Below are 26428 nucleotides of genomic sequence, written 5' to 3'. Positions count from 1 at the left end.
GTCTGACAATGTAGAGTTTACTTTCTTATCTTTAAAATAATGGACCAGAGTGTGGGATCATGTGACATCTGCCAGTGAAGCTGCGACCACTTGCCTCACAACTCTGTCCAAGTATGTACTGTAGGAGAACATACAAAGAACTGTATATTCATTCACATACGACCCTACATTCGTCCTCCAGCGACAAGCCACCACTTACAAAAAAAAAAACATCTGAAAAACCTGCACCCCACAGGGAAAATATTTCATAGCCAACAACTGCTCAGATACATTTAGGAAGAAGGAAACAATTATCCATTTTCTGTCCATGAGGAAAGTGCTTGAGTCCTGCATAATCAGAGTGGATCACGTCACACATTTACTGGTTCAGCGGAGGAAGAACATGAACACCAGCTTTCTACTACCTTGTTTAGAGAGGAAGCAGCTCAATTAAGTTATTAGTTACAGCTGAAACCAGTACGACCAAAGAAATAAGAGAACAAGCAGAGCTCATTCTAGGCTGATGAAAACACAGCACTTCTTAGTTTAATCAGTCTAACAACAACATAGTTATTAAAATTACATTCAATTTCTGCCAATAATACATCCTAAATTCTTTGTGGAATATATAAAAAAAATGTTTTCATGTTAATTTAACATATCACAAGTCCTCCAAGTTAAGAGTTCATCTTTAACTTTTAGCGAACAGGAAGATAATGATTGCTCCTTTACACTATTTTACTAATTGGTTAAAAATGTGTTAAAAATAAAAGATTCAGTTAGCTTATGTGCTTTTCCATTTTTCTTTCTAGTCCAATTAACTGACTTTTATCACCTAAACTTCTTACCTTCCTCCAAAGGCTGAAACTTCATGGAGGGCAAAAGGCACACACACATTGTGTTGGTGAACGGTAAAATGCACTAGATCTTGAGGTCCAAAGGTAATTCAAAATTTGCATAGCTGACTACCAACTTAACACGACAGGTTTCAGTGACAATAAACGTAAGGTGCCTCCATTAAGCTCCAGGTTACTTTTTCAAGTGCAGAAAACTGTGAAAAAATCAGCAGCAGAAAAACACAAATGTACTGTAACATAAGACAACTGCTTTAGAATCAGCAGTCCAGCTGTAATTGATGTCCAGATCAAACTACCAAAAAAAACTATTTCTAAATTGGGATCCTATATACGTAAGGAGGATTTTTACCTAAAAAAGAAAAAGGAATTTGCTGCTTTTTAAGACATTCTGCATTTTTTACTGTCAGGCTTGTTATTATGATTATTATTATTTTTCTTGTCTTTTTTTTTTTTTTTAAATACACCCGGTGGGCCAAATCAAACTTTATGTTATGCCCCCATCTATACAAATACATTACAGTTTTAGACCTTTTGGTGAATAAAATAAGCAAAGTAATCACATCAATGAGCCACAGAGGCTTCGCCTGTGGTGAGAAACCCTGAACTACCCGTATCTTGAACTCTGCTTTTCCTTGTGGTGACATGAGCGATGCTAAAATGGTCTCGTCAAAACATAACCCAGGTGAAGTTTTTTTTTCCCCCTCTCATCTCTTTTGGTTGGAGCCAACGTGTTTTTCAAATATCTTCTAAAGGTAGAAAGAGCGAGGAAGAAGAAAAATAAGTGAGGGAGGGCTGCCAATGTGAGCAGCCGCCTTGAGTATCAACTGACCTGATGTCCCACCCCTGCTGAAGGATGTTGAGCAGGTTGACTCTGGGCTGGGCAACAACATGCGTGGCTGCCTTGGAGCTGGACAGAGCCTCACTGTGAGAATGCTCCAGTGGTGTAGCCACTTGTTTTCTTTGCTCAGCTACCAAAGCCTTGTGTGAGACTGGCTTGAGAACACGTTTCATCTCCTCTCTTTCCTCTTGAACGCACTCCTCTCCCTCCAGGCCACTGCTCTCAGTCGGGGAGGCCTTGGATTCCTTCCCTGAGGTATGCGGCATTGCAAGGGAAGACAAATGTCAGTTGCATCACCGACATTTTGGATAAAATACACGCATACGCTCAAAATAGGCCTTTTATTATTGGTCCAATGAAATCAACTCATTCAGAGCCATATTTGGCTAACCTTACTGTGACACATGGGAGTTATTTATTGGAACCAAAAGTGCATTAGAGTGTGGAGTTAGAGAGCAGTTTCCTGAACCGGAGCAGGATACATCAGGCCTACCCGATTTCTTCTTTTCAGCAGCAGAGCGATGACTCAGGTGGCGCCGTCTCCTCTTACGTGCCTCCAGAGACAGCAGCTTCCTCTCATACTGGACGGCGTGATAGCCATCAACTTTGTCCACCTGCAGCTGCACATTCCCGTTCACATTCCTAAGAGACACAAGAAGACATGTCAACACAATCGTAATAACAACAATAAGAATGATTTATATGTGTATCATCAACAGTTCCAAAAAAACCTAGCAGAGCAACTTCTGAGAACGATTAGTGCGGTTGAGTCGTTCGTCCAGAACTTCACATGACAGACAGTGACGGTCCAAAGGAGAGAAGATAAATGTCAAATAATAACAGCAACTGGAGTCTTGCAGTAACAACCGTCTCCTTAATCTGGCTACAAAAAGAATATGGAAAAATCCTCCACGGGATTAGTAGGGTTTCAGATCTCCCAACAATATTGCGCAATAGTCAAATTAATGGTTAAACATAAAAGCCCACATTGATTTAAATAACATAAATACATGTTGTGTTACAATTACACACACAAAAAAAAAAGGCAGAGTTCATCTTCAACTGTCTTTCCCCTCCTGCCTCCAAATCGTCATCACAATGCCACATAGACATTGGGCGTGCTGGAAAAGCTGACTGTACAGTATCTTGTCAGCTGTTCCTCTCACCTATCCAATTGAAAGCCCAAACAAACGCCACGTTAGAATCCAACCCTTTCCACAAACTGATGGAGAGATTTATTCCCCGATCCTGACCACAAATGGAAATGCTTACCTTCCATGGAAAAGTCTGTTTGCCAACATGTAGTTCATTGATGTCTTGGATTCCAGATATCCACTAAAAGAAGAAGATAATAAGCAAATTACAATAATCATAAAGGCAAGCTCCCGAATGTGCCTCAACCTCTGTATTTGTGGCAAATGTGTTAAAACTAGGCTTCTGCGATATTGCCACTGTGAAAGCAGCCACTATTAAATGTACCAAAAATTTCCAATCCTAATATGCCTTAAAAGATTCCACAAAATCCCCACAGCTAAAGAGCCATGTGTCTAATCAAGCAACAAATCCTCATATAGCAATATGAATTACACGCTTAAAAAATGATATTCTCTCTTAAGAAAGCCTTCAAAGGTCTTTCAACATAAAGCACTGGCTGGAAAAAAACATCCTGTTCCAAAAATATCTCCTGACAACTGCTGGTCAGAAACTCTGTAGCTATATCTAAATTTGGAGTTTCAAATAGTGATACTAAAGAGTATCTTATCTGAGGACGGTCACCTCCTACTGTCAAACTTTGATAGTTTTGTGGCTCCAAATTCCTTCAGATGTATCAAAATATGTCTTGTAATTCATGACTGAATTTCAATACCCAAAGAGTAAATCTCTAAGTTATGTTTGATTTCTTTTTAGTGGTAAAACTACTTTGGGGGGAAAATTACCTGTGTGTGTCATAGGTAAAGAAATGAGTACATGTATGTACAATATGTACTATGTCAGTGTATACTTTGTTTTGATTTTAATTGCCACTGCGACAACTTTTTTTATTTTCTTATCTTTAACAGCATTTCTATTTCATCATGTCTTTATTTTAGAATGGTGATACTTGTGGTATTTCTTCCTCTGTGCTAATAAACTTAAATGTTATGAAGCTGCTCTCAGAGCTGATAACTATTAGTAACACAAAGTGTTGTATCATTTTCATTTTGTTAAAAACTATTCGAGAAAGTATTGCTCAGGGACTGGTTTTTAAGTCAGGGTATCAGCAAAGATAGCAAAATCGAACATTTTACAACAGTGAACCATACCGCGGTACCAACCCGAGCGGGTGGTTCTCAAATGCTGGGTCCCTGAGGTGCACATAGCAAAAACATTTGAGGCAAAAATTCTGAACAGAATTTCTGATCTTGCACTTTTCTTTAGAAGGACGTGTGTTTCCCATGATGCTGTGCACATCCAGTAATATTGTAGTGTTTGTCAGCATGGCAAAACACAACACTGGATACACTAAATGAAGATTTTCTTACATCCAAGTCAGGTACTTAGTATGGAGGCTGGTGATTATGTTGTGGAACTGCTTCTGATTGAATATTCTTTATAATTCAGTGCTGTTCTGTATGTATCTACTGAAAGATTTGGCTACAGTTACATTTAGATTCTTTAAACTTGACAGTCCCGACAGCAGTCGGTTTGTTTCTATTAAATAAAGCTGCGAGTCGAATTTATCAGAGGGAATAATTTCCCCATGCGCTGCCACCTGCTGGTCATTTCGGTTGACTATTGTATTTTATGATGGCGTCATACTGTCATGTTTTGTTCTCTCTCAGGTCCAGACTGCACTATTTTTTCCATTAGGGTGGTTAAGGATGTTCCAAAATTTGAACTTGGAGAGTGGGTACCTCCGCCCAAGAAGATATGGGATCCGATTCTGGATCAATTCTAACATCTAATCGATTGTTCTACCATCCTACCAAACTTCACCAAAATCCATCCTCCAGACAGACAGACAGACGTCCGTGATCACATTACATCCTTGGCGGAAATAACAATGAGTAACATTACTAACAAACTTTCCCTGACTTTGTGAGATCAGTTTGTTACTTTCTTGGCTCCGCTTACCCGTACAGCTCCCATGATTCTTCAGTGGGGAAGATTCGGATGAAGCCCCCTCGTCTCTCATACTCTTCTTTTATCCTCCTCAGGACCTTGATCTACGGCGGTGAAAGGAAACTGTATATTTAGTTCTACACAGGGGAGATGTCGAGCTACCGTTGTAAGACTGTACCTCCTCAGCAGTCAAGCTCAGAGTGCTGTCTCCTTGGCCTTGTTTAGGACCGAGTTTATCTTTCAAACCCTCGGTTTCGGAGTTACCTGCTGATGAGGGTCTCTGCCGCTACAGAAGAAAAAAATCAATTATTACTAGTACAGAATAAATCTGGGACTGACGAGTATTTACAGATCTGAAACATATTTTTCTCTTTTGTAAATGTGATTGACCATGTATTGTGCACCCAAAGAATAAGTTTCTCCCTTTTACATACATAAAATATATTTTTTTTCTGCCTCCCCTCTGCATGCACTACCAGCCTGTGATTGACAGCTTTGGCAAGCAGGTTGGAACTTGGGCCAGAAAGCCAGCTGCAAACCAACAGGATCATATGCAGAATTTGTCATCTAAATCGCAGGGGATTACATTTAATTTGTCTGACGTGGCTGGGGGGATACACAGACAGCCAAACAGTGACAAGACCTAAGCCCCCCCCCCCCAAGTCTCAACTGTTCTGTTGCCCCAATCGAAGTAAAGGGAGGGGACAGGTTCGCTGTATACACCCCGACAGTTTTTTTCCAGCCACTATGACAAATCTGGTTTACAGTCCGACATGTTTTTGGTTTCTCAGAGAAACTTTGCCTATAAAACAAAATTTGTGAGCCTTTTAGCCAAGTGGAGGGCCACTTTGCTAATGAGAAATCCATTAAAACACAGCATTAGGAATCAATATAAGCTCGCTGTCTGTCACTGTGAAAAATTGTACAGCCACAAAATCAAATAAGCAAATAACAGTAAGCAATTTCTTACCAGTAATGGAATAAGCATCGGGGAATTGCATTGGGACAAGGCAAAGAAAGATGAATATGGATGAGAAATCAAACGTACCACTCGGCTGTGTGGAGTGACTGTCGGTGCAGAGAAAGGTTTCTAAGAGGCAACAGTGAGTTGTGGGGAGAACGTCAGTATTACCGACATTTGACCTTTGCGACTTACATTTCGACATGCATTCAACATCAACGTGCAACAATGAAACATTGTTCGTGTGTGTCTTAACAGGCCTCTTTTATACAACATAAGGTGGAGCCCAAATCTGTGTGATTTAGTAATCTCTCTCTCCTACGCCAGACCTGGGTGCAGTAGTCGAGCGGAGGGAGCCAAAGTGCATTAGCTGGTGGGGCATCGTTAGCCAACAGGGACTACTGTGACAGCATTTTTCAGTTGATTAGAAATGATGCAACAGAAAAGCTATTGAGTGTAGCGCTTACAAGCTGGATGTCACTCAAAACACTATAATTACATTAGCAGTTGTTTTGCATTAAATTTTCCGTGAGGATAAGAGAAGAGCTCAATGGCATTGGCAGGCATGTGAGCTGTACGCAAAAGACAATGGGAATGTTTCACAAGGAGGGTAAGCGAGTGCAAGACTTGGCTCGGCTGTTAGTGTGTGTGTGTGTGTGTGTGTGTGTGTGTGTGTGTGTGTGTGTGAGTGAGTGAGAGTGTGTACCTGTGTTCTTTGGGCCGACTGCTTGAGGCTGGGGTCTCTGTCAGAGTGCGGCTGTCTCAATAGGGGGTCCTGACACACAAAGCCTGCAGGGACACAGAGGAGACATAAAGGGTTATATGAATGACATCAGATTTGAAATATGTGACTCATTCCCATGACCTTTATACTGTATATTGCATCAGACCCTCACTGTTTTTTTGGTGGTGGTGGTGGGGGGGGGGGGGGGCAGTAGGAGTTCTTTATATGATTCATTTTTCCCCCTAAAATGTTCCCACCCTGCCAATGAGATTAAAATCTATGATCTCTTTATTAATTCCCACACTCAAAACTAGATGTTAAAGTAAAAGTGTAAAAGAATTTTGTTTATTTTGTAGCTAGCAATCATGCCGCCATTGACAGCTTGGAGCTCGGAGCTATTTGTACTGCCTCATCCAAGTTAGTCAGGTAGGAATCGGGCCCTTGCCACACTCTTACCTCAACACAGCAATTATTACAAACACGGGTGACAAGCAGTTGACAGCTACATTCAGGCTGTAAATGAATGTTAATGGAATGCTATAATCATATTTCTGAGCTCTCTCTGCATGAGAATTCAATCATTAAGAGGGGAGGTGACAAAACAGAGACCCATCACACCCTTCACCACGATCACTGTTGTATAAACAGTGTTCATCTCTGCCTTTGGATATGCATTTTTGATGTCTTTATGCAAAAGATTCCTTAAGTTCGACATGCAGGATCCAGTTTCTCAAGAAAACTTAATGACTCCGAAACAACAAAGGCCTCTCTTGACAATTTTGTCCACAAGTCTTTCAATGGTTGTTAAAGAAAGGAGCGGTTTATTTTCATCTTGGCTGCCAGTATGACACCATACAGCTATTTTTGTGCCTGCTGGAATGTATTATTAAGAATTCAACAACAGATAACTGTCTCCACCAGCCTGAAACATACTGGGTACCATTTTTAATGACTACAAGTGACCCAGAGTGAATGAAGTTGCCTTTTGGCCCATTCTATGTGCTGATCCCATACACTCACACAAACTAATAATCATTGTACATCTATATATCGCTTCATGTGCAGCTATCAGGGCTGTCAATAATGTGTTAAAAAAATAGCCTGATTCATTAAATGTTTTGTAAATAATGAACTGAACTCGATCGCATCAATTTTGACCATGACAAGCATTTTGAATATTTTAATTCAAACAGAATTTGATATATGTGAGAGATAAATGTTAGAGGTCAATTTTTTTTATTTATTTTTTACAGAATTTCCAGCACAGGTCTTGGCAAATCACTGCCTTCCACTGGTTACTGGCATCTGTCCATTTACTACTACTAAACCCACACATGGAGTCAAGGGGGCAAGGGTGTGACTAACTGCCAAAAATGTATTAAAATGCCGTATTTTTATACATATATTCAATTTATAAAAATCAATCCATTATTTTGCCAATGCTAATACTTATATTTGATGTACAGTGACAGCACAACGCAACTTCCTGTGTAGGCACAGAATTGATTTCCTGTATGTTAAATTGGTTGCTAACTGAGAGATTTCAGGGCAAATATATTAACTGATTTTGGTATTGGATCGGCATATAAAGTCATTCTAAATCGTACCGTCAGCTACATGTCACATTAATACCAAAGTAGCAAGGAGATGAGACTTCATCAAATCTGGATCTGGCTCTGGATAAGCTCCAAAGTCTAATCAATATTTACTCAATCCAATTTCTACTATGCGACTAAATTTTAATCAAATATATCCACAACTTTTTGACTTATCTCGCTAGAGACAAACCAGCACCGGTGATCATGTTGCCGCCCTGGCGGAGGTAACAAACAGCGTTCACGCTGCCACAGGCGAAACGTCATGACTTCAATAATTTTTCTTCCACATCTCACAGTGGATCAACATCAACTGGAAGGAATAGCACATTTTATTGATGTTCAGCTGCTGATTCTGGCGCCACCATGAAGTTGACATTTGTGGTTTAACATGAAATTTCATGACAACTAGCAGATGGAGTTCCATGGAATTCTGAAGCCTGAATACAGCCATGCCTCCCTGAAAGACTCATTCATTATCACTGATCCCCTGACTTTTCAGCTAGCACACTTAAATTGTAATTTATTTCAAGAATATTCTATTTTGAGGCCAAATACTAACACAAACGACATTCTCATCACCCTCAGATTGCTACACTATGCTACATTTGTTGTTGTAAGAATGCTGATGTTAGCATGTTTGATGACATTAGGGTTAGGGCCATAAATATCTAAAAGGGAATCAAATTTAACTTCTTTTTAGTTCTAAAAAGTATGTGTGATTATTTGAGTGATTTTTAGTAGGGCTGTCACTTACACGCATTAACTAGATTAATTAATCACACTGCAAATTAACGTGTTATAAAAATCAATGCAAGATTAATTATAGCACACTCGAGTGGCAATTAAACGCGAATTTTACCCAGATGCAAACATTTTACACTTGGCCCGTTGAAGGACCCGTACTTGGCAGTGACTCATCACTTCACACATGTCCTACAGTTTGAATTCTTTATTTGGGGACCGTAAGCAGATATGAGATTAAAAATGTGATTAATTAGATTAATTAATTACAAATCCTGTAATTAATTTGATTATTATTTGAATCCCCTAACAGCACAATTTTTTTAGTATTATTTCATTCATAGGGCTGCACGGTGGTACAGTGGTTAGCACTGTGGCCTCACAGCAAGAAGGTTCCGGGTTCAAGTCCCGGCTTGGGCGCGGGATCTTTCAGTGTGGAGTCTCCATGTTCTCCCCGTGCCTGCGTGAGTTCTCTCCAGGTACTCCAGCTTCCTCCCACCGTCCAAACACATGCAATTTTGGGACTAGGCTGATTGATACTCTAAATTGACCGTAGGTATGAATGTGAGTGTGAATGGTTGTTTGTCTCTGTATGTTGGCCCTGCGATGGCCTGGTGACCTGTCCAGGGTGAACCCCGCCTCTCGCCCGTAGATGCTGGGATAGGCTCCAGCCCCCCTGCGACCCTTACTCGTAAGGAATAAGCGGAAGACGATGAATGAATGAATGAATTTCATTCATAATTTCTAATAACATTGACTCTAAAATTATTTTTCAGAAGACTTACAACCAAAATAAGCAGTTGCTACTGCAATTTCTATTATACAAACACAAAAAATGATGTTTTAGTCGTTTGTTTTATGTTTCCATTCTTTTTGGCTCCTCTGTAGTGAGGAGGAGCCAGAGTATGATTAACAAAATTGCTTTGTACCTTGTTTTATCAGCATTAACTGACATAACCTGGACAACTTCTTGATGTCAAATGTGCACTCACCCACAAGCGAGAGCATGTCTGCAATCATGCTGGCCTTTATCTTCAGATCTAAAGGAGCATCACTGTAAATAAGTGGAAGAACAAAAAAAAAATCAAACAAAGAAACAGATTTTCTAACATATACAGAAACGCAGAGCATGAACATAACATTGTTAGAAGATGCATATTTGTATCTGACCCTAACTAAACTGTCTTTTATGGGAGTCAAAACATTTTCGCTACATCTCTAGCTTGAGGGCATAGTCTCACAATTTTCATTTCCTCCTACATGCCATCTTCTTTTATTTTCGTGTATATTAAAACAAAACACTGCTTGCGTGGGTAAAATAAACAGTCTGAGTAAGGGAGTTCTCTATAAGCGACACGTTTACGAATAATTACGCAAGTGTCACTCACCAGGCCAGCGAGGGAGAAAGGTTCACCTCTAACAGCCAGGGTTTGAGGTTGGAGTCTATGAGCACATCAAAACCATACAGCTCTACAAAGAAAAGAGAGAGACAAAATGAATCAGAAACTCTTTCGCCGCAGACTTGGGAAGTCAGCAGAGCAAGGCAGAATTAAAACCCTCTAAGATGGGCTCACTGAAAACTAAAGGATGAAGAGTATCAAAGTCACAAGCATTTCCAGAGTTTTATCATAGCTTCATTATGTGGCATTTGGCAAACTGAGGCTGATGTTTCTCTGCTACTGATTACACACATGTTATATACTCAATCACTCAAGAAAGAACATTCACCAGTGTCTGCAACTGGGGGAACAGCGCTATTACGTTCACACACATTTCATACGTCATGAAGCTGCTTATGTTAGAAGGTAGAACAAACCAATCAATCATTTTCTCATGACTAGCAGAGCTATGCATCAATCACAAGAAAAAAGAGCTCTCCAAAGGCTACAAGAATAAACTTCACCACCCCTAGCCAGACACCTGGCGTAGCTAGAAAGTCTATTTTTAATATATTTCATGGCAATAGTCACTCAGCAACTAAGTGACATGATTACAGACACAGGAAGTTCCAAGAGTAGGAAAAAAAAATCAACCATTCCTTCCTAATTTTTTCTCTCGTTACACTGATTGAAATACGGCCCGCTGGGACGGTGTCAGCCGATGTGGCCGGTGAAAGCCCTCACACTGCTCTGGGGAGTGTCACCCCTAAGCCGACGACCCTCTGGCCCCATCCAGCAGCGTGCAGGGAAACCACAATATTTTACAGGGATAGGGGCAAAGCCAGGCTATAGTGGCGGAGGAAAAAAAAATCCCTCTAATGGCACTTCAAACGAGCAGACTGTGGGGAGAATAGGCCGGGGGCTGGAGGTTTCAAAGCAGCATTAAACACCACTGTTTGTTCTAGCAGCTGAGGTCAATGCCAGTGCTAAACACACAACATGACAGCAGGCCACGGCTTGATTATAGCCTGCAATAACTGTCGTGCAGGTAGTTGCGCTTCACAGGATGAGTTGCTTTTATTTGTATTAGATATTGCGTACGCTTAAAAATCATTCTTTTTTTTTAAACCGATGGCATTGATGTGGTATAGTTTACGGCGTTATAACACTGACACCGTATCAAATATAATTATTTTTCTATTTTTTTGCACATTCAAAATGTCTCCGTTGTAAATTTTCCTCACTCTGTATTTTTTCATATTTTTTTATGTCATTTCAACAATGCTTCGGTCACTGGACCATCACATTCTATAACAGGGATGCATATTTAAGATGCCAATAAAAATAAAAATCAATACTGAAAATATATTTTCTAGTTGAAAATATCGGACATAGATCTCTGTTGGGCATTTTTTAACTCCTAATGCTTTATTGAAATGTAGATAGCGAGTGTATTGTCACCTTGAGTACAAAAAAGACTGTCGGAGGTTAGCCAAACAACACCAGGCAGAACCTATGAGAGGAAGTTCTCAAGTGCACACTGTTATATCTAGAGAACAAGGCTGAATACATGTGCTCTTCCAATCAAGACCAAAACATATAGCTCTCTAAACACTCCTTCTAACACTCCTTGACTTTTTCATCATCAGTATCAAAATAAGACTTGGGGGAATCCACATTCTTTGCAACATAATTCATTCTGCTGCTGTTTATGAACGGGCAGAGATTCGAAATATGATAGAGTCAGGAGGTTCAAATTGGTGTAACTGCAAATTGTATATTCATGATGGAACAGAACAAATTTTGCCGTGCATCCCAGAGCCAAAACCTGCAAAACAAGTTGTAACTGCCATCTTTAACTTCTTTAACTCCTGAAGATGGACTGGACCCCCACTGCCAAGCAGTCACTGGGATTTTCTTTTCCACTTGCAGGCTTATCCCATTTTGTAAAAACACACAGACACTGAGACTAAAAAAAGAGACGAAGAGCGTGTGTGTGTCATAAAACACTATGTATTAGTCTTGGGGAACAGAGAAGCAGTTTAAATGGGTTTGAGTCTGGAGAGCCTCATCAGTGGCACCACAACAACAAGGGAAAATGGGGAGGTGTTACACCACCTCACCAGCCCCCGACAAGCAGACTCCATGTGCCGCGCATTTTCCCCCAATTAGGAGCAGACGCCGCTCCTGCCCCATGAGCCTGCTGAGCCACTCGCTGCTAGACACGTTTGTTCTATGGCCGGGCAGTGGTGTGTGTGTGTGTGTGTGTGTGTGTGTGGTGGTGGGGGGGCTCTGTTAAACGTGCCCACAAAGAGCCCACAACAAGCACCACAGACAAGGAGATGAGAGGCAGCGAACATCACACCCACTAAAGAGGGAGGGAAAGAAAAACGTGACAGACAGGGCTGCTACATATATATACACACACACAAACACACACATATACATTACTGGATAGGCGCTGCTGGAAACTTTGCCACAAGAAACAAAGACACAAAAATAACAATCCCTCCACCCTGACTATGCAGCCTGTTTGCCCACAAAAACAACAGCAACATAAAGAATCTCCTTCATGTGTGTTTTCTTTTAGGCGACGATAACTGAATTACTCTTGCATCATTCAGAGATAAATTATTGCTGCTGAACTCTTTCTCAGCTGTTGCAGGGAGCAGCTTGGAGCCACAGTCGTGAACACGCTCCGAGAACAGCCAATTAAAAGATACACTTAAGGCTGTATTGCTTTATTATGATAGTAAATCCCCATCCATTCATTACTGAAAAAACAGCACTGTCGTCACAGACGTACCGACATTGAGCAGCGGTGAAATGTGGGAGTATCTGACAAATGTAAAACAGGGAGAGTGGTTCACAGACAGGAGATCCAACCACACTCAGCACTTAATGAGGGACGTTCCGTGGAACACAGGACCAGTAAGTGGAATGTTTTGTGTGTAATAAAATAGGCCTTTGGCTTGGCTAATCAGATCTTAGTCAAAACATCTCGTAATCAGCATCCCTCAGCAAAAAGCCTATCCATTAATCACACAGCGGCGGTGAGGAGCTGCATGGGTGGCATTTTCTCCCCACAGACACACACACACACACACACACACACACACACACACACACACACACACACACACACAGTACTTACCAATGTAAATCTGTTGTTTTTATTTCTTCCCACATGAAACATTACTGAGCTATAAAAAGATTTTGCTACAGAATGCCCATTTAGATACGATGACCAATTTCAGCAAAAGGGAAGAAATCCCATTTGAAAACAATAAACTTTCTATTAAAGCCACTAATAGATATTAAAAAAGCAGGGAATAATTTGCAGTAAATTAAGATTATAATGTATTTTATGGTCTTGTATGGCGCCCATCCAGACAAGCTAGAGACTGTGTAAAAACTCTGAACAATAGCTGCTTTTATCAGCATATTTTACACACATGTATGTATAAGCTGCCACATATTCTGATGCTTTACTCGTTTACATGTCAGAACAGAGGATTTATGATGGTGTAGGGTGGAGAGTGGGAATGCCAGGGGAAGCTGAGGCTGACAACGGTGATTTGGGTGTTTTTTTCCCCTTCAGAAATAATCTGAAAACACATAGAGTTCCTAATTTTTATAATAACATTTTGTGTCTGATATATATACAAATAGATTCAGTCATATCAATTGATATGATTTGGGGAAAGCAAATCCAAGCCTCCTCCCCTCTGTGGGAACAATAAACACAACGCATTTTTGATTGGTGCGGAGACAAGAAAAAGACACTCGACCCCCTGAACCTGAGACAAACCTGCCGCTGCTTTACACTGGTTCCTACATGTCTGTGTGTATTCAAACTCTACATACATACTCACACAGCGAGTTTTGCATGCAACATGATCACGCTGTGGGAGACAGATCAACACAGAGAAAATGAGGGTGGTCCTCTGGAACCGTCACTGTCTGTCTTTGGAAACTTAATCCTGTAGACAGCCGCGAATGCTGTAATTAACTTGCTCTGGGCCATCTGAAGACAACAAAATGACACTAAATTCAATAGTAAACTGATACTTCTGAAGGACACGGCCATGTTAGCCACCAACCACAGTGTATTGTATATCTTAGTAAAAGGTGTAGTACCTAATTGCTTTTGTGCTGCACAATGATGTTGCTTTCGCATCTATGTCTTTACAGGTCTGTAAGGCTCAGATTTCTACAATACACACGCAATACATATATAAACACCTGACAAGCATATTATTGAAAGGAACATGCCAACTTTTTAAAATACTATTCTCCTCAGAGTGAGGCAAGAAGCTAGATCCTCTTTCCTCTGCGCGTGCATGAGAGACCCACAGAGACTCGTCGACCGTTAGTTAGCTTAGCACAATGATTGGTAGTGATTGGGCAGGTTTGCAGTTTGTTTTCCTTGAAAGAGTCGTGCATTAATACATCTAGGGTTATGCATAATTTAAAATTACAAGACATTGTATTGTACATTTTCAATCAATTTGGCACAAGTGCCATGTTCATGCTTTATTCTATATTCTCAATTTCTTACATTTTTAGGTTGACACTACGTTTACTATTCTATCCAACAGCAATGTCATATCATCATATTTTGTTCCTGAGGAAGCTTTTTATATATGATAAGGCATGACACTGATCCCACTGCAGTTGTGCAAATGTGGTTCTTACTGATGTATAAGGAAATGTGTGAATGGAGTGAAGAATGAATGAGTAAACTTGTTTTTCCCAATGCTGTTTTCCCCTCACAGCCCAAAGATATGTGTCATCTGGTTGTTTACTCGTGTCCATCAAGTGTGTATGAGGGCCAGGTTACAGCTTGGTAAGCCACACTTCCATGTAAATACCTGCACGGTCAATATTCACACCCTGTCTTGGTGTGGTTTCTCAACCTCGCAGCGATTCTCAGAGAGAAGATAACATCTTTATGCAGGCGATTTCCCGATGGTGAGTCCATGCTGCTACGCTTCCAATACAACCAGCCGGGGGGGGTTATTATGTCTACAGAAGCCCATCAACACTGCAAAGTTCTTTATTTCTAACATCTGAGAAGTGAAAGACAGTGTGAGGAGAAGAGGGAGAATTATAAACAAACACAAACAGTGAGAGAAAAGGGAAGCTCGTCCAGCGCGCTCACTCTCGAACCCCAAATCTCAGAGAGACTGCCAGACACCGAGAAAGACCACAGACAATTAGTGCCAACACTAACATGGGTAATGGCTCTGAAATGGAGTTCACTCAAGCCCGCCACTGGGCTGGAGCAGCCAAGAAAACAGTCAGCAGCCTAAATCAGGCAAAGTTGAATGGCAACAGAGGAGAGGAAGCGAATTCCTGCTTCAGTCAACAGGCCCCTTTGCAACCCAGCAGCCAGTCAGAAAGCGGCAATGCTTAGGAAGACTCGGCACGGAGCAGTGCCTGTCTACAACCTCAGTGTAGCTCACCGTAGAAAACACTGGACAATGAATCTGAAACTGAAAGGAAATATGAGGGGTGTGGTGGTGTGTATGACTAAGTGAGCCTATGACTGTGTGTGTGTGTGTGTGTGTGTGTGTGTGTGTGTGTGTGTGTGTGTGTGTGTGTGTGTCTGCACTGTTAGCAAAAAAAAAAAGCGAATTCAACGGAAATTCTTTCTAGCAATTCTACAGGAACACTACTCTTAGACTTCAAACAATACTATAGTGTAGAGAAAGTACGGCATGATTCCGTAAACTGTGCTCAGGTTCTGCTTCGAACAGTATATACACCTAATTCAGATCAAAAACTTTTTTTCTTTTTTGCAAATTTGATTTAGAGAAGATTCTGAAAAGAGTACCGAAGCAGTTTGTCTTGTGGGGAACAAACGTCTTGCAGGCTGTGGCGATCTGCAGCTCAGCGCTCAGCACGGCTTTGACAATGAGGTCCTCCACTTGTCTCATCAACACTGGAGGAGACAACAAAAGATGGAGGGGGTTATGACAGAATCTTCTATATTCTTTCAATCATTGATCGACAAGGTTTGTGGAACTGCAACTAAAAGTCAAATTAGATACATTCTGCATACTTTGATATGAGATATGAGAAGGTTTGACTCACATGTTGTGTCCTTCCCCTCCTGCTTCAAATATCTTAACACTGCACTCATACTCCACTTGTTCCCGTAATCCTCAACTTCAGGATCATCGCAACTGAAAAGGGAAAAAAAATGTAATAAAAATACTCATATAAATGAATCCAGCATTGCATAATATGCATACCATGCTGATAGTTAATGAGTTTTGTTCATGTGTGTACTGTGAGTATCCTTCACCTGACATAATCGCTGCTCTTTTTGTTCACACTGTAGTTCGTCAGATGCATGAAGGTGTTCTTTATACTCTTTGAAGTCTGGTCATACTTGACTGTAGCAAACCTTTGAGAAGACAAAGTTTATTTTTACAAGAAAAAGAAATATGACATCCAACTATTTCTTTACTTATCTATCGGCCCATAATGGCCACATTCATACGACTGACACTTGACAGAATAATAAGGGCATTTTGAGGAAGAGATTACTTTTTGGCAGTGTTTGAGAGGAGTGGATGCCACATGTGCAATAATGAGAATTCCTTGGCACGTACTGTGTACCTGAATACCAACACAACCCGAAGGAATGTCAAGAGATAAACGTGGGATTCAGGATTTGGCCATGATTTATTGCTCACAGTTTATAATCATGCCAGCAAACAAGAGGGTGGTGGCACTCAGCAAATACCTCTGTCAGACTGAAACACTCCATCTACTAATAATCTACATTACCCCACCCCCATACCTGAGCCTGATGATTGTCTCTTCGCTGATTAATTAATCATTTTCCACCAGAATGTCTTAATCTGATGAATATGGTGCAGCTATGCAAAACCATAACAAGGTATTATCTGTGATCACTGACATAATCAGAAAACATTTGATGGGCACTTCCTACAACTGAAACAATAGAGCGCTTTGTTCCACTGTCTATTCAAGCTACACAGCAGATGGCCTGGCAAGGTGAGACTGCCCTCTGCTGGCCACTGCAAGAGCATCTAGTGGCACCAGCACGTGAAACTGACACACGATGGATCTCGCTCCTCCACAGACGACTTTGTGTCATACTTGTAGACACAGCTCTGTGTGGACTCAAGGGATTTAAGCCACATAGAAAACACCAACATCTACTTAATCTAATGCGGTATAGAACATTTCAATGGGATTTCCATTACGTCCACAAGATAGTGGCTCAGAGGTCAACGTATCACTCATGCTTATGATGAAAGAGACCCAAAATAGGAGCACTTTAGATAACTGGCAGTGCTTTAACTCTAACTTTAAAGTAAATTCCATGCCAACAAATTTATGTGTGCCTAAAGTGGCCACTAAATTTAATCATGACAATAATCCAAAAAAAACATATAGCTCACCTCGCGAGGCCTTCTTCATAGACGTAGATGAGGAGTGGATCATATGATGTGACCAGCACGTACAAGCGCATGTCGAACTTGAACTCTTGAAACATACACAATATAAAAACGTATGGATTGATTTGGAATCCTAAAATCTGTGCGTCGTGATAAAGTTAAAAAAGAGGAACATACCGTCGATCAGTAGCGGGTTATTAATATAACGAGACACCAAGATGTTCTCATCCATTGAAATCTGATTTGGCTGTAAATGAAGAACAAATAAATACAGTGAGGGCAGTATCACAGTCATTCCAAAAGCTCTGAATCTACAATCTACAATTTTTATTGTGTTGTGACCATCCACTCTGGTGTTTTTTCACCTTTCAGTGGTTAGATAAGCAATGAAAATGTCAACCAAATACTGACACTGTAGATAACTAGGTGATGAAGCGAGATGGCAGCTGAAGAGATGCCAAGTGCCAGACTCCAGCACTCTAGCCTACACTCATTCATCAACAGAACGAAATGAAGGGAAGAGTAATAATACAACGTTTTCACTGCAGAGTTTTAACCATCGAATCTAGAAAAGTCCGAATCTATAGTGACATCAGCCATAGCAAGTCAGTCTTTGATAACAGCCTATTAAAAAAAAAAATGCAGTGCGGTGGTGGGAGATGGGTCATTTATGAGGTTGAAATGTGTTGCAGGTGGTGAAGTTGAGAAGAGATGGGAGAACGGGGGAGGGGGGGGGAAACTCAGTGCTGGCTACAGTTCAGAGAAAACTCAAACCCCCCCCCCCCCCCCCCCCCCAAAAAAACGAACGTATTTCTTTCTTCTTTCCAAATATCTCTCGGACATTCTTTCCACTGTTTCATAAAAATGCCTTAGAAGAAGAAGAATTGTGCATATGTTTTCCAAGAGTGAGAACCTTGTCGGGCTCCTCCAAAAACCCAGAGCCTTGGAAGTGTGTGATTTACTCCGCTGAGCTAATTAATGCTTGAAACACTTCTTGATACTTATTTCAAAGAGAGCTGTATCTGTGCACCCCCACACACACACACACATACACACACACACGTAACATCTGCTCAACCATCTTGGTTCACACGGTACTTCTTTAGTCAGAGTGTTTATAGTTGACTCCCACTAGCTGTAAATGTTAAATCTGCGTTGATATGTGTTAATTACAAGTGTCTTCAACAATTTTCTCACACGAGCTAAACGGACAAGACGAAAATAAATTTTATTACTGAAATGTATTACTGTTCCATGAAAGCCTCGCTCATCCAACTCTGAAAAGTAAAATATGAGAAAGTACTAGATTTTAACCTTCATCATCCGCAGAAACAAGAGAAAAAGGAAAAGAGGATGTTCCTTCTCCTGCTTGAACAAACAAAAGCAGAAGCCAAGCAGTTCAGTTCAGGATGATTCTGCATCATCAGTTACGCCTAAAGTCAGATTCATCAAAGGAACTAGGACAAAGGGTAAGGGTTTTTTTTGTTTTTGTTTGCTTTTAGACGAGTAGCTCAAATCAGATCTTTGACTGATTTTAGATCATTTGAGCAGCCAATCGTGACATCTAAACTTAATTTTTGCCAACCAGATCCAAACCAATTGATTTGAAAATCAGTTTCGAATCATCTCTGGAAACTCAGACAATATCTCCAAGTGTCTTCTGAATCACTCGCTGAGATACGTGGACACACAGATCTGATCTCATCACTTGCAGATATAAGATCTAATATGAGATCTGATATCTGAGATTTGCCTGCAGTCTGAACAAGGCCAAACTAAATGTGTGGTTGGGTGGTGGATGGGTGTGTAGCACATCCAAATTTCATGTAGGAGACCAAAGACGACCGAACTGTTGGTCTTGTCTGGCCAAATCTAAACTAACCAATCTAAACAGATTTATTCTGAGAAAACTGGTTAGTCTGAAAGACATATTAGGCCTTGTTCAGACTGCCAGCACAAATCTGATTTTTGTCATACACAGATTGTATCCAGATTGATTTTAGACAGCCAAAAACCACATAAAATGTGAATTTTTCAAATCTGATCCAAACCACACTCTTCACAGATATTTGTGGGTAGAAAAAGATCTGATTTAAGAAAAAAGGGGTTTGTCTGCAGTCTCAATGAGGCCTTAGAGAGTTGAGCTGGTCACATTTGAACCAGTGTGAGCACTGGTACCAGTAACTGGAAGTCAGTTTGGATACCCAACAATTCTTATCTTACCATATGCTATGATATTTTTCTTTCTCTATGATAGCTAAATGTCCAGTTCAGCTTTTGGATGTATTTTGAGTTCTACAAGGTGTTTCCTCAAGTCAGGTTTGTGTGTGTGTGTGTGTGTGTGTGTGTGTGTGTGTGTGTGTGTGTGTGTGTGTGTGTGTGCGCGCGCGCGTGTGTGAAAATGTGTGTGTGTGTGTGAACTTTGAATTCTGCATTCGAAATACAGCAGTAAGAGGTGTCTTCCTGGAACCCCACTTGACACCCCCCCGACTTTAAGGCTTGAACACACTGCAGTAGCGATGTCATACGCACTCTCTCTCTTTCTCTCTCTCACTAATTCAAACTTTGCCACCCAGAGGTGTTCTCGGGTGCCCATGTCAGTTACCAAATGTTTGGTACCTGCAAGAGTGCATTTGGGCATCAACCCTTTTAGAGACTGTTCATTCCAAGTAAAGTCACTCACGTTGCTGACTAAGTAGATGCCTCGTCCTCTAGACGATGCTACTGGTTTTATTATCCATGGACCCTTGTCTTTGGCAAAACAATCTGAGATGGAGAGAAGAAGAAGAGAATCCAAATATGATTAGATGTATTCTTTATAAGCACACGTATTTATTCAGAATTAATAATGAGGCTAAATATTTCATAAATGGAGCTCTACTTAGACCAGCAAGATTAGGTGGGAGGACTCTTACTACAGAATTCCTGGTATTCAGATGGAAGCACAAAGGTCTGAGGAACAATGTGGAAGTTTTTGAAGCCGTAGGCCTGCTGCATGCGCTGGATGTTTTTATAAAGGCGATCTTTGCGTGTCAATTCGTATGATCTAGAAATGAGCAGGACACAAACATGTGGACGCATTAGAAGGAGACAACAACGTCTGTGGGACAGTGATTCAGATGTCACAGAGGCAACAGTGAAGAAAAATAACCTGTAAATGTGTTTTAATGTGAAGGCTTAAAAAAATTCAAGGCTTGAACTGCAGAAAGTAGTTTGCAAAAAACAGGCCTGACCGATACAGGTACTGTACTGTACTGTACCGATACTGGATGCAAGAAAATTCCATCATATTGTCTAAAATAAATAAATTGTTTCATGTTTTTTGCAATGATCCCTGAACTGTAGTCATCAAAAAGAATAAAAGTATATATCTAATGTGTAATGTAGGAGAGTTTACAGTGTAAAAATGAACTTTACTGGCCTAAATATAACCCATGAAATATAAACTTCACTGAGAAATCCATGACTGTAAATTTCCCCTTCATGTCTTTTTCTGAATTATGTTGTGTAGAATAAACATTTTCATGCGGCACATATCAGACAAGAGGGAGTCTATGTTCAAACTGATCTATCTATGATAGGCCGATATCAGTCACACTCTAAAAAAGCTGCAATAAATTCCGTTTTGCTCTGTTCTACCTGGGGAAGTGATTGACCTTCTGAAAATCCTGAAGGCTGCGGAGGATGTAAGGCTTGAGGTGAGATCCGGTCCACATGAGGTTAAAGTCATTACTATTTGGATGAACCTAAAAAAAAAATTTTTTTAAAAAGACACAATGTGTTTTTTTTTAAACATACAGGCTCTGAATTAAAACATAAAATAAATGACCTTCACAAAAGCATTCATGTTAAAAAGGTGCAAAAACAAATTATAGAGATTGATGTTCTTCCTGAAATGTATAATTAGACACTCCTACCCTCTAACCTGAAGAAATACACCGTCCTCTATTAAAACTGTGACAAAACGATGGCCAACCCACAGACTTTCATCCCCGTCATGTTTGTCTTATTCCGACGATTCATTAAGAGGCAGAATTCAAGTGACCACTCAGTGTCTAAGGGAGAGCCAGATGTTTGTAATAAAGGCTTATTAAAGTCTGGCTCTGTCCAGGCTGCGGTAGACACTCGTCTGCCTTTGATGACGGGTTAGTGGGAGTCAAGAAGCAGCGAAATGAAATTTTTTAAAAAAAGGGAATTAATTGTAACTGCTTGGAAAAGTGTAATAATGATGACCATATGCCCTCGTGAACTCAGATTAATGGTCTTGAGGTCAATTTTTTTTCCGTGGGTGCATTCCTGGGCTTTTACATCGCCATTACCAAGAAAAAAAAACAGCCTTGTAATATCCACCACGGAGGAGAGATACATAAATAAAATATTCATGCTATTTAAAAATATATAATGGCCCAAATATGATTAAATGCATCGCAGATTGAACATTACCTCATGAAATCCATGATTGGTCAGTATTCCCCTCACCAGACGACTCTCTGTACGCACAATCTTGAAGGCCATCTTGTATCGCTCTGGATGAATGAAACACAGTATTCTTATCAATATCAAACAAATTAAAGTCAGTTATTCAATGATTTTCCACATAAAACAATTTAAAGTACCTCCGACGGAGCAGATATGCCCATCTTTCGAAATGATGGCTTCAGGGAAAAACAAGAGAATTGGGATTGTCTTGCTTAAACCACTCCAGGCAATGCAAGGATGGTCTCTGGTGGACAAACACGGACATGAGTCACGATTCGGAGTTTCTAAAACATCTCAAGAGAAAATAGTTCTAGTAATAACGTCATGGAGATGCACACTGGGGTCAATTGTACTGCCCAAACTCTTATCCAGCATGATAAGAGCGGGCCTATATGGGCAGCTGAGCTAATGTCGAGGGAATGTCTTCTGGCATGCTGTTTATTTCCGAGGGGCAGATAGAAACCGAACCACACACAGTTTCAACAACAAACCCGTGTACTGTACTAACAAATGACTTGTAAAAGTGCAAGACTATCTGATAGTGCCAGACACAGCCTGCTTATCAGGGGCTAAAAATAAGATAAGGTGGCATGTTGATGGAGTAGGACTCAATCAGGCATGGCTTGTCTTGATAAGAGTGGGAGGCATGTAAATAATTGCAGCCTTCAGCTGGGCGATCCAGGTATGTTTTACAAAGCTGCAGATATCTTCAGAACCCAGATGGGTTGATTGGGCACAAGCTACTTTGATTAAAATAAAGCATTTTTTTTGTTGTTGTTTATCTTCTTCAAGGTATAAACTGTAATTACAGTGGTACTACTGTATACACGCAAGATGGTCGCAGACAAAAGGTCATCATTTTGCCACCACGGCGATACTTCAGCAAACATTTGTAAAAAATGACACACATGCTTTGCTAAAGTAAGTTAAGCCTGAGTGATATCAATGAAACATTCATCAGCATGAAATGTTGCATTTCGTTCAACTTTGATTGTAACCGTGGATCCATCCATCGTCATCTTCCGCTTATTCCTACACATTAAGGGTCGCGGGGGGGGGCTGGAGCCTATCCCAGCGTCAACGGGCGAGAGGCGGGGTTCACCCTGGACAGGTCGCCAGTCCATCGCAGGGCCAACATAGAGAGACGAACAACCATTCACACTCACATTCATACCTACGGTCAATTTAGAGAATCCAATCAGCCTAGTCCCCAATTGCATGTTTTTGGACTGTGGGAGGAAGCCGGAGTACCCAGAGAGAACCCGCGCAGACACGGGGAGAACATGCAAACTCCACACAGAAAGATCCCGTGCCCGAGCCGGGACTCGAACCCGGCACCTTCTTGCTGTGAGGCCACAGTGCTAACCACTGCACCACCGTGCAGCCCGTAACCGTGGATCATTTTTTATTATTTCTCATGTTAAAAAAAAAATATATATATATACACATATACATACATACATATACATATATACACACACACACTATATATATATATATATATATATATATATATATATATATATATATATATATACACAATATATACATACACATGTGTGTGTGTGTCTGTGTGTGTGTGTGTCTGTGTGTGTGTATGATTGCAAGCAAGCTAAATTTATCTTTTTTAATCAGCAGTTACATTAAATTCATTTTCTTACACAGATGGGGGAAAACTCCATCCGTCCAGTTTCTTCCGCTGATCCTGTTAAGGGTTGCGGGGGGGCTGGAGCCTATCCCAGCAGCTTTAAGGCTGATTGATACTCTAAATTGACTGTAGGTGTGGCTGTGAGTGTGAATGGTTGTCTGTCTCTATGTGTTGGCCCTCCGATGGACTGGTGACCTGTCCAGGGTGAACCCCACCTCACACCTGAAGGCTGCTGGGATAGGCTCCACCCCCCCGCAAACTCTTAACAGCATCAGCGGAAGAAAATGGATGAATGGATGGATGGATGTAATAACTGCAGTCAATAATTTGTACATTTCCTATTTAGTGTCACACTTCCTTGACACCTCGACTTTAACCAAACAATGATGCAATAACCTATGACATTATGAGAAAATCATGATGTAATATGCCAATAAGGTTTGTGCTTGTTCAATTGTTTTTACGTTAAATGTTAAAAAAAGAACTGTTCACAAATAAATAAAAAATGAAGGAAAAAAATAATTCATCACGAGCAGCGACAAACCAACGGCTGCTGCTCCTGTGACACAGAGAATTCGTGCAGGTGAGTCTAACCAGGTTCAGTGAGCTGGGACGGGTCCATCAAGCTCTTTAAGCTACTCAGCTGTTGCATCTGAACATCTGAGAGTCCTAACAACATGTAACCCTGTGTAAAATCTCAAACTAGTCTCGTACTGGAAAGGACACACTGCAAGTCTGGAATTAAACAATACCCTGATTCATCCCCTCTGTTTGTCTGATTAACAACAATGCATGCTGGTTGTGATGTGTGATATAGTCAAGCCTCTATGTTGTAAAAAGTTGCTGATGCTATATAGATGTGTGTGGTCTTCTACCTGCATATTGTAGTTGGCTGTCATACTATACTTTGTTGTCCTTTGCATTATTTAGTGCTGCCTGTTGCCATTATTTGCACTTACATGTCACATGAGTATCAACTGACTGGCCCTGGAAAATGTCCACGCACCCACAATGCTTATTTGTCAATAAATTACAATGTACAAAATAAGTATTACTGTATATTGTTTTGTACATTGTAATTATAAAGTATTGCTGTATATTGTCATATTGTCAAATGTACAAGTACATAGACAGGTTTGTTTTTTGTTTTTTTTTAAGTAATCTATCTATGGCATTTTCTTATCTTTTTTTACAGTTTTGACAGCAACTTTACTGACACAGCCATCAATAAAAGTAGGACTGGTCACCAGGAGGTTAAACTCTACTAATGACCAATCCAAACTAATTCAGGAGATGGACATTAGCCTAGAACCAAGTGCAGTCACTGTCAGTGTAGTATGACTAAGTATAGCTTAAGAGGGAATTAGTTGGCAGGGATAAGATAAAAAAGACCAACTGTTGCAACATTGATCATGTTCTAGACGCTCTCTCTAGTCCGCTTGTACTTTCATCAATTATCCACAAAGTTCCTTGTTTGTCTAATTGTATCTTGGCATAAAATATTCATGGACAGTTCAACATATCTTTTGTAATCCTGAATAAACTGGAAATGTGAGGACCTTCAAACAGCAGAGAGGGTGCAAGGGACCAGGGGGATCACTCAGCACGTTAAGTGATACTACAGGAGATTTGTGTAATTAAAGCAGCCATCTACACAAATCAAGCTGTCACCAGTAAGTTTATGACACTTCCGTGGCTCTGCTGGGATTGTGCAAAAACAAGACAAAAACGCAAAAAAACTAAAAGTGATGGCAAATGCATTTATAGAATATGAGGTATTGTTTAAAAAAAAAAACTAAACTAAACAAAACACACCTGTATGTTTCTTCTGCGTTGTTTCATTGCCACTGTGAGATATGTGGACAAGAGGTACGAACCACAAACTTGTACTCACTCTTGCTCGTCCTCTGAAGAGGATTCAGAATCCTCTTTACCCGGAATCACAGCTGGCATTTCCACCGTCAAAACGGACGAGCTGTCCGGTAAAATCTTCTTGGGATCAAATGTTTATCATGGTACCATCTCCAAGGCCAGCTGCGGACAAATGAAATACCTCATTAAGCTATTCTAAATGAACGTGAGTCCATTCGAGCGGAACATTAAGGCTGGAGAATTAAACACGGGTTTATGTTTAGCACACACTTAGCTGAGAGTAGCTGTTCTATAGCTCTAAGTTACTTGTGGTGGCAGTGAAATGATCTTTACAGGTGACCAACCACCAGACATTCAAGACAGTAGCCCAGACAACGTTAGCTATTGAGAATTGACTAGCTGCTAACTTAATACCGAGGACATTTACAGGAATATTAGAGGTGGGAAGCTAACTAAATAAACAGCTGTCTGTTGAAAGCTGCTAACGCAATGCATGGAAAACACGAACACAAGACAGTGAACTTGCCTTTATTTCTGAGAGCCTGCTAACAGCTAGCTAGCTGGTATCAGAGGTGCCAGTTGATCATCGCGGTTAATCTTCCTGGTAACTACAACAACTGAGTAGCAACGCAGCACCGGACATGCGCACAAATTGATACTTAAGGGGACTTGTTCACCTATTTGTTCAAATACCACCTCTTGAAGAATTAAACTATACATTTATGTGATGACACTTTAACTTTATTTAGTTTACTTTACTTAAGAATGCATTTTCCATTTTATTGCGTGCAGCATAAAACTTTTAAGCTTA

The 26428-nt window shown here is 40.5% G+C and overlaps 1 protein-coding gene across 5 annotated transcripts in view; it reads right to left on the bottom strand.

Annotated features, from left to right (window-relative positions):
- Window positions 1-26239, bottom strand: part of ttll5 (tubulin tyrosine ligase-like family, member 5) — a 57012-nt gene extending 30773 nt beyond the window's left edge. For 3 of the 5 annotated variants that reach the window (XM_086181691.1, XM_086181688.1, XM_086181692.1), the window contains exons 1-21: window positions 26144-26239; window positions 25640-25779; window positions 22235-22341; window positions 22062-22144; window positions 21258-21364; window positions 20534-20664; window positions 20302-20384; window positions 17796-17865; window positions 17622-17706; window positions 16493-16594; window positions 16279-16370; window positions 16019-16126; window positions 10189-10270; window positions 9793-9854; window positions 6444-6526; window positions 5825-5866; window positions 4955-5062; window positions 4789-4880; window positions 2947-3009; window positions 2168-2316; window positions 1666-1924 (exon numbers count right to left, since the gene is read on the bottom strand). In XM_086181691.1, coding sequence (XP_086037817.1) covers window positions 1666-1924; window positions 2168-2316; window positions 2947-3009; window positions 4789-4880; window positions 4955-5062; window positions 5825-5866; window positions 6444-6526; window positions 9793-9854; window positions 10189-10270; window positions 16019-16126; window positions 16279-16370; window positions 16493-16594; window positions 17622-17706; window positions 17796-17865; window positions 20302-20384; window positions 20534-20664; window positions 21258-21364; window positions 22062-22144; window positions 22235-22341; window positions 25640-25698 — 1967 coding nt within the window. In that variant the 5' untranslated portion in view covers window positions 25699-25779; window positions 26144-26239. The remainder of the gene's footprint in view (window positions 1-1665; window positions 1925-2167; window positions 2317-2946; window positions 3010-4788; window positions 4881-4954; window positions 5063-5824; window positions 5867-6443; window positions 6527-9792; window positions 9855-10188; window positions 10271-16018; window positions 16127-16278; window positions 16371-16492; window positions 16595-17621; window positions 17707-17795; window positions 17866-20301; window positions 20385-20533; window positions 20665-21257; window positions 21365-22061; window positions 22145-22234; window positions 22342-25639; window positions 25780-26143) is intronic. The other 2 variants (XM_086181689.1, XM_086181690.1) reach the window with 2 other exon arrangements.
- Window positions 26240-26428: the final 189 nt, after the last annotated feature.

Source organism: Aulostomus chinensis, chromosome 17 (assembly GCF_037954235.1).
Source record: "Aulostomus chinensis isolate RoL2024-O1b breed Wild chromosome 17, RoL_Achi_v1.0, whole genome shotgun sequence".
In the NCBI taxonomy this organism is placed as follows: domain Eukaryota; kingdom Metazoa; phylum Chordata; class Actinopteri; order Syngnathiformes; family Aulostomidae; genus Aulostomus; species Aulostomus chinensis.
Note: the sequence above shows the minus strand (reverse complement) of the source record. Positions and strands in the feature narration are given on the sequence as shown.